The 14,869-nt window shown below is 41.9% G+C and overlaps 1 protein-coding gene across 2 annotated transcripts in view; it reads right to left on the reverse strand.

Annotated features, from left to right (window-relative positions):
• Nucleotides 1-907: 907 nt before the first annotated feature.
• LOC115093921 (carboxypeptidase O-like) overlaps nt 908-14,869 on the reverse strand; it is a 159,062-nt gene continuing 145,100 nt past the window's right edge. For both annotated transcript variants that reach the window (XM_029606352.1, XM_029606353.1), the window contains 2 exons: nt 8,618-8,702; nt 908-1,293 (listed from right to left, as the gene is read on the reverse strand). In XM_029606352.1, coding sequence (XP_029462212.1) covers nt 1,031-1,293; nt 8,618-8,702 — 348 coding nt within the window. In that variant the 3' untranslated portion in view covers nt 908-1,030. The remainder of the gene's footprint in view (nt 1,294-8,617; nt 8,703-14,869) is intronic.

The following is a 14,869-nucleotide window of genomic DNA, read 5'->3' on the forward strand; positions in this document are numbered from 1 at the left end:
TTATATAAACAAATTCTTGGAAATTCATTGCAAACATGTGAATACAAAAGTCCACGGTAAAGTATTAATGCCCATCCCAAATCAAATCAATATTTAAGTTTTAAATGATAATTAAAATTCTTTGAACTGCTAATCTTCATTCTTGTTGTCCCAAAAAGAGCAGCCATATGTCACTTTTATGGTCTTTTATTTGTTCATATTAGGAACGCAATTCCATGTATAAGGACATAAGATTTGCCAGATTTGTCAGGCTCCCGGCACAGCAGCCATATTTACCACCGTGCCAGGGATCGCGAACTGTCAATCGTCTGACACATCTTACTTCAGCCCCAGGGCTGAAATAAGTTTCGAGATAAAAGAAAAAAGTCATCAAAGGTAGGGGGAAAGGGTGGAGGAGGTAGGGGAAGGGAAGGTGGGGTGGAGGGTAGGAAAGTTCCCTCCTAGGCCGCGCAGATTTCGGAGCGGCTTGGGAGGGAAAGGGGGAAGGCAGCGCAGTTTGGAGCAGGCTAGGCATGCGCAAGGTGCACAATTGTGCACCCCCTTGAGCATGTGCATGTTATAAAATCGGGCGTACATGTGTGTGCGCCGGGTAGTGGCCGGCATGTGGAAGATACTTCTACTCCGGAGGAGTAGTAAGTATTGAAACAAAAAAAAGTTTAGTTAGGGATAGTTTAGGAGTTGGGGAGGAGAGGGGAAAAGGGAGGATGGTAGCGTTAGGGTTAGGGAAGTTCCTTCCCAGTCTGCTCCATAATTTGAGCAGACTGGGAGGGAACTGAGAGAAAGGCTGATCGCGTCACCGCGCGTAATTGAAAATTTACCTCCCCCCCCCCCGCGCATGCGAATGGGGCACACACCCACACATGCACACGCCTATTATAAAATTGGGTGCACATGTGCGCGCGGATACCGTATTTTATAACATGCGCACGTCACCTCATGCATGTTATAAAATCGGCGCATCCATGTGTGGGCTTGGAACCGTATGCCCATAGACGCACACATGCTCCTTTTAAAATTGACCTCATAGTGTTTAGGCTGTGTTCCTGCTGGCTGAGAGTAGGATACTTAGCCATAGAGTGGAAGATGTGACTGTTACTGCATTGTTTTTGAAATATTTTTCGTCAACATATTCAATGATGGTCATCACAGCAGCCATGGTCTCTTCACATGTGGATTGAATCTGGTCTTCTGGTAGTTCGAATGCAAAGGTACCATTGTCTCTAAGCTCTAAGGTGAAGGACAAATTAATCCCAAGATCATAAACCCAGTCCTGGGAAGTTCCAGAGGCCTTATCTATAAATTAAAAAAATTCAGATGGTTAAAAGGCATTAATTTTTTCCATCAATTAGTTTGTCAATCTGGCCTACTACATCTTCCAGGTTCTCAGTGATTTGATTCAGGTCATCTGACTCATCACCCTTGAAAAGCATCTCCGGAACTGGTATCTCCCCAACATCCTCATTAATAAACACAGAAGCAAATAATTCATTTAGTCTTTCTCCAATGGCCTTATCATCCCTAAGAGCCCCTTTAACCCCTCAGTCATCTAACGGTCCACCCGACTCCCTCGCAGGTTTCCTGCTTCAGATATATTTAAAAAATGTTTATTATGAGTTTTTGCCTCTATGACCAACTTCATTTCAAAATCACTCTTAGCATGTCTTATCAATGTTTTACACTTAACTTGAGAATGCTTATGCTTTTTCCTATTTTCTTCAGATGGATTCTTCTTCCAGTTTTTGAAGGATTTTTATTTGGCTAAAATAGCCTCTTTCACCTCATATTTTAACCATGCCAGCAATCATTTTTTCTTCCTTCCACCTTTCTTTTTTTTTTTTTAATTTTTTATTTATTCATTATTCAATTTTACATCAAGAAAATTTATAACTTGACATGGAAATTTGAGTTCTATGATTACAAATCAAATTTACTATACAATTATTAATCTAAGAAGACAGATCATCAACTTCAAGTTAAGTACTAAATAATGGAAATCCAATTTATCTTATATATTGTAAGTAATAAATAATAATTAGAAAGCGTATATTACTGCTAGAGATGTGAATCGTGTGCCCGATCATTTTAACGATCAGGTTCGGATGGTGGGAGAAAAAAATCGGATCGTTAGAGATGTGAATTGGAATCGGTTCCGATTCCAATTCACATTGTTAATTTTTTAGTGAGGCCTGAGCAGATTAAAAAACCCCCACCCCGACCCTTTACAAATGACCCCTTTGCTCTCCCACCCTCCCGAACCCCCCCCCCCCCAAATGTTAAATTACCTGGTGGTCCAGTGGGGGGGGGGGTCCCGGCGCGATCTCCCGCTCTCGGGCCATCGGCGCCATTTTGGCTACCACTGATAAAAATGGCGCCGATGGCCCGATAAAAAAAAACCCACCCCGACCCTTTACAAATTACCCCTTTGCTTCTCCCACCCTCCCGACCCCCCCCAAAAACCTTTTACATGTACCTGGTGGTCTAGCGGGGGATCCGGGAGCCATCCCTTCAATCATACCCTCGGTGCCGGTGCCGGAGGTTTCAAAATGGCGCCGATCGCCTTTGCCCTCACTATGTCACAGGGAGCGACGGTCGCTCCCTGTGACATAGTGAGGGCAAAGGTGATCGGCGCCATACTGGCAGTCGATCGCCTTTGCCCTCACTTTGTTCTATTGTTCTATGTACTTTGTTCTATTGTTCTATGTAAAGCCCCCCCCCCCTTTTTTTGGGCGTTTCACGGTTTTATGTAAACCGGAGTGATTTGTATTTCATACAAGAATTTCGGTATATAAAAATAAAAAATAAATAAATAAAATAAATAATGCAAACATAACTATCATTGTGGCTGGTTTGGCCTGCTCTGAATTCAAACATTTCAGATACATACAATGTAGGTACTATTTTTTCTTGATCTTCCTTTACCTCTCCTTTCACATCTTCTACATTACCCCTACTGTAATCTTTATTAGGTATATAAAATACCCAAGTGACTGGTGGTATATTCTCTTCTGGTACTTTCAAAACTTCTCTTATATATCTTTTATACATCTCCTTAGGGGATATAAATGGCAACTGTAGAAAATTTACAAAACGCAAATTTTTTCCTTTCAAGATATTCTCTATATTTTCTAATTTTACCTGTAAATTCAAATTATCTTTAACTAGAATTTGTTAATTTTTTACCAGAATCCACATTGCTCTAAGTTCTGATGGGTCAAACCGACTAATGTTTTTTCCAAAGTTTGAATACGATCTTCATGATCCTGTGTTTTCTCAGAGTATGAACAAATTTGTTCTGATATAAATTTACCTAATCCCTCTATTGCTTCCCAGAGTGAGTCTAACATTACATGGGTAGGTTTGGTCATTTCAAAATCAAAAATTTTCTTCTTTGGAGTAGAAATCTTTTGCCTGGTTACCTCACGCTCTCCCAAGGCTATGCTACCACCAACTTCACCGCTGTTTCCCGGGTTTGGGTTCCCTGACTGGCCATACTCTTTGCATGTTCGGCAGACTCAGTGGCCACTTCCTCCTCCGGGCCTCTCTGCGATGCCGGATTTGCAGGAGTTTTCCTCATTATCGGTGATAATGAGATGTCTGTGCCCGGGGAGAGGCTCTGCTCATTTGTAGAGTCCCTCCCAATTGCGACTCAACCACCGAAATCTGCCCAGTTCTAATGACATGAAAGTTCATCGGGCCAGTCAAGACGGAATCTAGAATGGTTCCAGGGACAGCATGTTCTTTCGCCTGTCTGTTTCTAGCTGTATGAGGCATTTCAAAAATTACAACAAACTTTTAAATGAGAGAACCTGGCTCCCAGTCATCTAGCAGTAACTCCACTCAACTACTTGGATTTACCATAAACGTCTTGGAGGCTTCATCAAATTAGGAAGTTAGACGATAACAAAATTTACAGACAAATTATCAAGCTTCCCCAGCAAAGCCACATGCCCCTTTGGCACGTGTGGCTTCAGCTGTGCGCCGCAAAGGGGGAGTTTTTATAGTCCCACGTCTCTCACTAACGATGTCACTTCAGCAACCAGGTAGTACCTCTGTCAGGGCCGTCGAGCGTCTGTGTAGCCCCGGTCTAGTCCACCCGGCCTGCTTTGCTCTCTCACTCTGCTCAGCCTCAGATATCACAGCAAAGGGGGAGTTTTTATAGTCCCACGTCTCTCACCAATGACGTCACTTCAGCGACCAGGTAGTACCTCTGTCAGGGCCGTCGAGCGTCGGCATACCCCCAGTCTAGGCCACCTGGCCTGCTTTGCTCTCTCACTCCACTCGGCCTCAGATATCATAGCAAAGGGGGAGTTTTTATAGTCCCACGTCTCTCACCAATGACATCACTTCAGTGACCAGGTAGTACCTCCGTCGGGGCTGTCGAGCTTCGGCGTACCCCTGGTCTAGGCCACCCAGCCTGCTTTGCTCTCTCACTCCGCTTGGCCTCAGATATCATAGCAAAGGGGGAGTTTTTATAGTCTCCCATCTCTCACTAATGACGTCACTTCAGTGACTAGGTAGCACCTCTGTCGGGGCAGTCGAGCATCGGTGTACCCCCGGTCTAGGCCACCCAGCCTGCTTTGCTCTCTCACTCTGCTCAGCCTCCCCTTCCACCTTTCTTAATGCATGAAAAATATTTTTAAACAATATCCATGCTTGTTGTACTCTTTTAACCTTTTCAGCTGCACCTTTCAGTTTTTTTCTATTTTCCTCATTTTGTCAAAGTTTCCCTTTTGAGAATTTAGTGTTAGAGCTGTAGATATACATATTGTCCTCCTTCCAATCATTAGATCAAATTTGATCATGTTATGATCACTATTGCCAAGTGGCCCCACCATCGTTACCTCTCTCACCAAATCCTGCATCCCACTAAAAATTAGATCTAAAATAGCTACTTCTCTCATTGGTTCCTGAGCCAATTGCTCCATGAAGCATTTGCTTATTCCATCCACTAACTTTACGTCTCTAGCATGCCTTGATGTTACATTTACCCAGTCAATACTGGGGTAATTGAAATCTCCCATTTACTACACTGCCAAAGTGGTTAGCGTCCCTGATTTCTCTTAGCATTTCATTGTCCATCTCATCATTTTGGCTAGGTGGACAGTAGTATACTCCTATCACTATACTTTTAAATCAAAAACACACATGGGATTTCTACACATATAGATTCTGCTGTGCATGTAGTCTCTTGTATGATCTTTATCTTATTGAACTCTATGCAATCCCGGCATAAAGCACCACACCCCCACTAATTAATCCTCCCTATCATTGCAATATAATTTGTACTCTGATATAGCACTCTCCCATTGGTTATCCTCCTTCCATCAGGACTCTGAGATGCCAATTATGTCTATCTCATCATTCACTGCTATACCTTCTAACTCTCCCAATTTACTTCTTAGACTTCTGGCATTGGCATACAGACATTTCAAAGTGTGTTTTTTGTTTGTATTAACAGCCTATTTTTCAGTTATTTATTTATTTATTTACTTACTTACTTACTTACTTACTTACTTAAGTTCTTTTGATATACCGATACTCAAGACTAGGGTCTTATCATACTGGTTTACAGCGAAACAAGGGGTAACCAATTAACTAGAAAGATAAAGTTACAATGAACAGGGATTTACAGAATGGGAGAGATGAGAGCAAAAAGATTAGAATAAGATCTAACATAAAGTTTAACATAACAAAGTTTAACAAAAGGAAATAGGAATAATTTAAAATCCTTTAGCTCAGGTGATTCTTTGCTTATAGGCACATGGACTCCTTTTGCTTTTATTGGAACCTCTCTATTGGGATGCCCTAACTCTCCTGTTTCATTAGTATCCTTCAAAGATACATTCCTCCGAACCATGCACTGCCGACTGAGTGATTTTTGGCTTTCCCTCTTGTACTAGTTTAAAAGCAGCTCTATCTCCCTTTTAAAAGTTATTGCCATTCTTGAATAAAGTTTCCCCCAGCTCTGATAACTATCAAAGCTTCAGTTGAACCATTTCCCGAAGTTGAGGGACACTGGTATCAGCAATTGTGGGGAAGAAACAGGAAGGTAAAGAACTGCCCACCCAACTAGACTTGTTTCTTCAGAGTTTCCCAGTCTTTCAGGGCACCAACTGACAAAATGTCCCTGTGCTGCGCAGTAGAGGCAGAGGTTAAGCAAACTTCATCTTTGTTCTTCATCAGGCGAAAGATGGGTGTTGTCCAATTGCATGGGTTCTTCAAAGCCATCAATCTTCAGTGGTTCTGGGGTGGACTCGGGGGCTTGGGAGCTACATAAATAGCCTGATGTCAGGTCTTCCTTTCTTGAACTTGTTTTTGAAATCTCAAATCTATTTGGACAGCCAGGGCAATAAGTGCTTCTATGGTTGGGGTAAGGTGCCGAGCTACTAGTTCGTCTTTTATTCTCCCAGATAACCCTTACCAAAAAATGGCAGTTTACTATTTTTACCCCAGCTGAGTTCAGAAGCTAGGGTATGAAATTCTACTGTGTACTCGCCGACTGAGCAAGTGCTTTGATGAATACAAAGAAGATCTGTGGCAAAGATCAGGTGAAACTCTTGTGTGAAGTTAACCAAGTCTTTGAGAAGCAAGTCATTTTATTCCCACAAGGGAGAAGTCCAGGCAAGGGTGGGACTGTCCAACAGGGAAAGGATATACATAATCTTAATGTGATCAGAAAAAACAAGCCAGCTGTAACTCAAAATGCACCTTGTAGACATTGAGGAACCCCTGCACCCCTTAGGGTCACCACTGTACCTCGGAGGTGGAGGAAGCTATATCATGGATTCCACAGCCCGGATGGGTGCCAGTGCAGGGTTCACCAGAGCTGGTATTGGAACGGAGCCTGGACAAAGGGCTTGTTTCACATCTAAGCAATGAGACAAAGTCTGTAGTAAGCCATTTTCATGATCAAGTTGCTGCTGGACCTGATGCATGAATCTGTTCAGGAGACTATTCAATTCAGTTTTTTGTTCCTGCATCTGGGTGGCCAATGCAGCAGTGGTCTGTGGTGGGGATGTGTTCATCGAGCTCATGGCCTGAGCAACCTGTTGAGAGTGATGTAAGTGTGAGCCCCACTTGCTCTGGTGCAATTGATGCAACCTCATGATCGGGGACCTGAGGTCTGCACCATCAATAGGTGAACGAGTCATGGCATGAGCCAGTAGATAACTAGTCCAGGAAGCTGTGACTATAGTCAGATCTGAAGGGCTGGGCAAGACTATCGGGTCAGGCTGAAGCTGAAGACAGATGTGGAGTAAGGCTGGAGCTGGACACAGATGTGGAGCAAGGCTGTAGCTGAAGCTGAAGACTAGAACAAGGTGAAAACTGAAGACTGGAACAAGGAAAACTAACAATTACAAGAAAATGGACCTGCTTACTGAGGCAATCCTGGAACGTCTGGAGAGTCCTTTTATAGGGCAAGACTCTATGATATCATCCAAGGGCACCGCAGGCTTTTTCCACTGTGGGCCCTTTAAGTGAAGTGACTTTGAGCGCACATGCACCTAGCGGGAAATCAGACAAAGGCAATTCTGGTGGCATCCTGCCATGTGTGCAGCTAGGCGGTGTCTCGCCATGGCCAGACCCCCAGGCTGAAAGTAAGTGCAGCTGCTCATGGGGCCATCCTGCAATTGGCAAAACATAACAATATATACCTAGAGGAAAGGTGAGATAGTAGAGATGTGATAGAGACATTTAAATACTTCCAAATTTCCCATGCACAAGAGATATGCCTCTTTCAGTGGAAAGGAGGCTCTAGAATGAGGGATCATGGGATGAAGATGAAAGGGAATATTTCTTTACAGAGAAGAAAGTGGATGCATGGAACAGCCTCCCAGTGGAAGTGGTGGAGACAAAAACAGTCTCTGAATTCAAGAAAGCATGGAATAAACATGGGGGATCTCTGAGGAAATGATGAGAATTGTAAAGCTAAATTCGTTGGGAGGATGGGCTGGCTAGATAGGCCATACAGTCTTTTCCTGTTGTCATAATTCTATGTTTCTATGTTTCTAATTCACATAATTACAATATCCTGATGCCAAAGAGTCGGAAATCTACCCAATGTCCTCAGATTGGGCAGAAAATAAAGCAATACAATGTCACACAAAGAACCTTGGCCTCTTCAGATGTGTAGGCATGTACTCTCATCATGGAGCTATGATGCCAATCCCAGGTACATTGGAAACATCGCATCCACTACTGTGTCAGAGATGGAGGTTTAGTTGAGTTCCTGTTAGTGATATTGTTCCTTTCTCATGGCAACAAACTACAAATATTAATCTTTATTATGATAAGGTCTTCATTGCTTCCAGTGCCCAACTCTACTGGTTGCATGCAGTTCAGATTTGCATGAGGCCTGTAAGAATCAGCAAAGATCCATAATAATAATTATTCCCCCTTCTTCCTGTGTTACCCCTATGTAAGACAAAATGAAAGCAAAAGTCTAGCAGATTTCTCTCTTTTCCAGAATGAAAAACAATCAAACTGGGCTCATCTCTTACCACAAGCACCATTATGTAGACTTTGACATACACACATCCCTCAGCATGATAATGCTTGTGGACTGGACACTGCTATAAACTTCTGTCTGAGATAACAGTGCAATTATAAAGCTTACATAGCACTGTGGAGAATGGTCCCACTTCAAAATCAGTCCCGTGCTTTTCTTTTAATGCTGCTGTGGCTGTCTCTGCAACTTTCATCTGAAGGTTAAGAAAACAAACAATATGCAGAGGCTGAATTTCCTTCCGATTGTGTTATAAAGCACAGCAGAAAAATTAGTCAATCAGGTGTCTTTATCATTCCTGCACATGAAACCACCTTATTTCTATATTAATTTTAGTCTGCTCAGTCTTCAAGTTCAGCTTCTCAGCTTTGCATTTTCTTTTATTAATTAAAAGTGCACCCTGGGGTTCTCTTACTGTTACAGGTGTGGTCACCTGCCCTTTTTTTTTTTTTAATGTGGAGAGCAGACTCTCTATTTCTAAATCTAAATAATACACAGAAAGCCTTTTGTATAATCCCCCACCAGATGATGCCAGGGTATACCCCACCTTAAACTTCACTGTGCTGATACGGGAGGATGTCTCCTGCTATTACTGCTTTACTTAATTGTGCCTCTTATCTCAGTGGACTGCCCTTTTGCTGCTATTGTCCCTGTAATTTATTTATTTATTTATTTGAATTTCTTATATACCGGCATTCGCGATGGGAGTCGCATCATGCCGGTTTACAAATAACAGGGTGTGATAAGAGGATAAATACTTAAAAAAACTTAGAACATTAACATGTGATAGAAGAATAAAGTAGCAGTTACAATAAAACAGGGATAAAATGCAAACTTGGAATGTAGAGAAGGCGAGAGAAAGATTAACAATGAGATAAAAGATAATAACCAAGGTAAATAAAAACCTGCCAATTTAAATGAGTAAGAACATGTAAGAACATGTAACATGTAATCTCTTGCTTGTTGTGTATCAAGTCAGTTTTTTTCTCTCTGGCTGCTGTTTCCGCTGAGCTCTCACTCACAATGATAGCGCCTCCCACCCTATGGTGTCGGGGATCCCACCACCTTAAACTTCACTGTGCTGATGCTGGAGGTGCCATGTGTTGGTCTGGCATGTGCCAAAGGTGTGCAACAAAGGAGCATGCGGACTTTGTGAGACTTTACCTTTTGAACCTGGTTAGCGGTTTTTCGCTTCCTTTTCTTATATCTTTTTGGTTTAGGACTCTAAGTTTATTCCACATTTTGGTCTCTCTCTTTACTGGTTTTCCTATAACATGTCTGTTATAGCTGCCAATCCTGTATGTGAAGGTATAGGTAAATATAAGCCTGGCTTTTCCCCTTTCAACTTAGATTTTTTTCAAACCATTCATATTCAAGGAGGTTTCCCTCAGACCTCTTCTGTAGCTCCTAGTTTACTCATATCTTTAAAATGTGCACTACTTAATGCACATTCAGTGAAAAATAGATATCTCTTACTAGGGGACGTAATTTTAACTCATGGCTCAAATATCCTTTTTATCACTGAAACTTGGCTCCAAGATGGGAGATATGGCTTCTTTGCAGCAGACTTGTCCCACAAACCTTTACTTCTTACTAAAGAATCATGTCACTAAACAAGGAGGGAGTGTAGTGATTATCATTCACTAGTCCTTCCAGCTATAGGCCCTTCCACTTCAATTATTGAAGAGCTTTTTCTTCAATTTAATAAAGCCTTAAATTTTAACTCCTTGCTTATTGACTCTCCTCCTCCAATCACTAACTTTGGCTTATGTGAGTTAATTAACTCTATTAATGACTGTTTTTTAAACAGCTCTCATCTTCTAGTGTTAGATGATTTTAACTTACATGCTGACGAACTTAATAGATCTCTGGAATCAAAATTCTTTACTGCTATGGCTGATCTCTCACTAATTGAATGGGTGGATCAGCCAACCCACAGATCTAATCATATCATTGACCTAATATTTTCTTCAGAATCTATTAAGGTACATAAAGATTCTATCCATGTAGTTCTCTTAGCTTGGCTTGGCCATTCTTTGATTCTATTTTCAATTAATTATATTTTGCCTCAAGGTTACTCTGCTAGTGAGAATAATAGAAAGACATTTTTGGTAGGACTACCACCTCCATCAGATCTTTTGAATTTTGAACATCTTTGTTTTTTTTTCTTTACAATTTTAGTGACCTATCTTTAGAAGATAAAATATATATTTAGAATGCTTCCTTGCAGCAAACTTTTGACCTTATTTCTCCTCATGTCTATTGGTCCTTCAATTCCAGTGGTGATCCCTCCTGGTTTCATTCTGATCTCAAAGTGATTAAATGCCAATTTCATTAATTGGAAAGAAAATGGCACAAATGCAAAATACAAAGAGGTCAATATTCAAAACTGGCCGGTTAAGTAACTTTGGGGGGTCATTTTCCAAAGTGATCGCGTGCGATTACTAAATAGGGGTGGAGACGGGGTGGCATCAAGACCGGAACAGGAGGAATCGAGGCGGCACGAGGGCGGATGCCACGAAGACATCGCGGACAGCGAAAAGGGAAGAACCCTTTTCGCTGCCAATTTCACGCCCAATAGCACCACCTTTTATGATGGCGCTATTGGGTGCAAAAGCCAGCAGTGATCGCAGGCCTGACCCCTGCTTCGCCCCCCTGCCCTCCTGTACCACACGATTCAAAGAGCCAGGCTGTATTAGTGAATCTAGGCCTTAGCCAGTTAGAACTTATCTGGCTTAGAGGAGGTCTGAGCCTGCCTTGTTTCGTTCCGTGGACGTTCTGTCTCTATCCTTTTCCATCCTTGTTCTAGCTCCTGCCCATGCTTGGACACTCTCACCTCCCATGGTATGTGTCTTGGGGCTCCTCCCTGAGCCGTGCCATGGTCCAAGGGATCACATTCCCATAGAGCAAGTGACTGTATCCCTGTGCTCGCAACATCCTGGTACTGCTTTGTACTTTTTCAATGCATTGGGTTTTCATGCCACTATAACCCCAACACTAACTAAAATCATCAACCTCTCATTAAATGAAGGAGTAATGCCAGACACCTTGAAAGGAGCCATAATCAAACCAATTATCAAGAAAAAGAACCTCGACCCACTAAATCTCAGCAACTATAGACCAGTCTCCAACCTACCCCTAATAGCCAAACTAATCGAAAAAACAGTACAAAAACAACTATCAAACCACCTCGAAAATAACATCCTTTACCCAGCTCAGCACGGATTCCACAAACATTACAGCACAGAAACATTGCTATTAGCTCTATCAGATAATATCCTAAGAGGATTTGATACAGGAACACACTACATCCTGGTTCTATTAGATCTCTCTGCAGCATTTGACACAGTCAATCACAGAATTCTAATCGATAGACTAAAGGAAATAGGACTCACTAATAAAACAATACAATGGTTTCAGTCATACCTAAACAATAGATGTTTCCAGGTACAAATCAAAAATGCACTCTCAGAAAAAGTCACACTACAAACCAGCGTCCCACAGGGATCAGCCCTTTCAGCAACACTCTAACATTTATCTCCTCCCAATCTGCCACCTACTAGCAGGACTCGGAATCATTCATTACATATACGCTGATGATATACAACTATTATTACCCATTGTAGACACCATTGAAGAAACAATGAAACTAGCTAATATGTATCTTGAAATAATCAGACAACTCCTAAACCAGATGGAATTAGTAATAAACATCGACAAAACCGAGTTCTTACACCTTGAACGAAAAAACACTCACCATATACAACCAACACACATAACCAATAAAATTCAAGACATTAAATTTGCAATAAAAACAAGAAACCTAGGAGTAATAGTTGACCCTGAACTAAACATGAAACACATCTCACTGAAAATAAAGGAAGGATACGCAAAACTTATGATCCTGAGGAGACTAAAACCCCTTTTAACGACAAACAATTTTCGCACTGTTCTACAAGCAATGATTTTCGCAAGCACAGATTACTGTAACTCCCTGCTATTAGGACTACCTCAATCTACAAGCAATGATTTTCGCAAGCACAGATTACTGTAACTCCCTGCTATTAGGACTACCTCAATCTGCAAATACTGCAAAATTCCGCTGCCAGAGTTTTGACAGGCAAAAAAAGAAATGACCACATTACAGGAACACTTGCTGAACTTCATTGGCTTCCAATAGAACAAAGAATACAATATAAGGCACTCTGTATAATCCATAAACTAATCCACGATGAAAAAGCTGACTGGCTTAATACAGCACTACGCGTCCATGTTCCACAGAGAAACCTGAGATCTGCCAATAAGGCTCTTCTAACCATCCCCTCTGTCAAATCAGCACGTCTCATGCAAGTACGAGAGAGAGCACTGTCACTGGCTGGTCCCGTACTTTGGAACACCATGCCACTAGAAATAAGACTGCAGAGTAACCTGAAAATTTTCAAAACAAATCTGAAAACCTGGCTATTCAAACAAGCGTTCTATAAAGACAAAGAGAATGAAAAAAACAGATGAGGAATAAAGGCACACCAAAGTCAGAAGCTGTTATTTTAAACTAACAATGCATCGTAATGGTAAAATCAAAACGCCAAAATGTTCCCAACAATCAAGCTTAACATACACACTTCATTTATAATTATGAATTGTTACCGTACAATGATGGCACTTAACAAGTTGTAATCTATACCACCAATATGTTTATTGTTGTGCCCCTATGTAAACCGTTGTGATGGTTAACCAACTTAACGACGGTATAGAAAAGTTTTTAAATAAATAAATAAATAAACACTGATATTGGGGCCCTTTGACCCTCATTTCGAGTGTTTGGATGTTCTTGCGACTGCAGGTGGCTGCTTTGCCCTCTCATTGTGCTTTGGGATCTTCATGCCTGCTTGCACTGCTTTGACTATTTATCACTGCCTTGGAGAGCTTTCTGCCACCTTTGATGTTTCATTCCCTCTTCATGGTGCCTTGGGCTGTTCATGCCCCTCTTGGTGTCACTTTGTCCCTCTTATGCTGCCTTGGGGAGTTCATGCCAGTATTGTTTATGCTCTTTGCCCCTGGATGCTGCTTTGCTCCTCCCAAAGTGCCTTGGGATATGGCTGCCTCTGTTTGGTGTCTTTTGTACTATCATGGCCCCTTGGGCTATTCTTACCACATTTGGTGCTAGTTTGACACATTGTTAGTGTGTTGGAGTGCTCTTCCCCCTTCTGATGTCTACGAACATTAGAAAACTCCAAATTTGGAAACCAAAATAATCTGCATTTCTTCCCTCATTGACTTTAATAGGAAACCAATGAACAAATTAACATTTATTTTTTTCATTTAAAATGAACTAAAATTTTGGTGACCTACAAAATGAATGAATAAACTGAAATGAAAATGTTGTTTGTCCACATATGTAGTTAACATTTATAACCTTTAGAAGTAGATTTGAGAGGGGAAAAAAATACGGTAAGTTGTCTTAGGGCCTGATGTATTAGAAGATTTCCCCATGTTTTTTCTATGGGAAAATAATTGGTAATAGGCAGCATAATTTTCCACTGAAATGCATGGGAATGAAGAGACATTTTGAAGGATTATAGTAAAAAAAAAATTGTCAGTATTTTGATTATGCATGTTATGTCTGAGGGTCCAGGTAGGGCTGGTGAACTCCCATGGGAGCACACCAGGATTTCCGGGCACAGCAAAGAGAATCTTCTGTCTGTACCAGCCACATCTCCTGCAGGTTGAGCCCTTGAGTTCTGGCTGCTGGTAGGAATTAGGCTGGAACTTGGAGTCTGAGGCAGTGTCGGACTGTAGTCTGAGGTATGTAGGACTGGAATCTGAGAGTGCAGTACTGGAATCTGAGCCAAAGCTGGGATCTGAGGCGGTGCAGGACTGGATACAAGGGCTAGGCATACATGGAACAGGTTAGACAGACTAGGCAGACTGTGACAGGGCAAATCCTGGCCAAATAAGGAACAGACATCAGGGACAGGACTAGGTAGGTTAAGACCAAATCAGACAAGGACAAGACAGACAAGGATAGGACAAAACAGAACAAGACAAAGAACTCAATGGCCCGAAGGCAGCAAGCTAGATAGAAGGCCTGAAAAGGCCACAAGGCAAGGCTAGAGCAGAAGACCTGAAAATGCAACAGGACAAGTCTAGAGCAGAAGGCCTGAAAAGGCTACATGGCAAGTCTAGAGCAGAAGGGCCTGAAAAGGCCACAAGGCAAGGCTAGAGCAGTAGGCCTGAGAGGTCACAAGGCAATGCAAAGCTAAGTAGAAGGCCTGAAAAGACCATAGAGCTACACAAGACAGAGCTGGAAGGCCCGGAGACCAAAACATAATACAGGGTAAAGCAGGGCCGGGCTGGGAGCAG

This window comes from Rhinatrema bivittatum, chromosome 6 (assembly GCF_901001135.1).
Source record: "Rhinatrema bivittatum chromosome 6, aRhiBiv1.1, whole genome shotgun sequence".
NCBI classification, from domain to species: Eukaryota; Metazoa; Chordata; class Amphibia; order Gymnophiona; family Rhinatrematidae; genus Rhinatrema; species Rhinatrema bivittatum.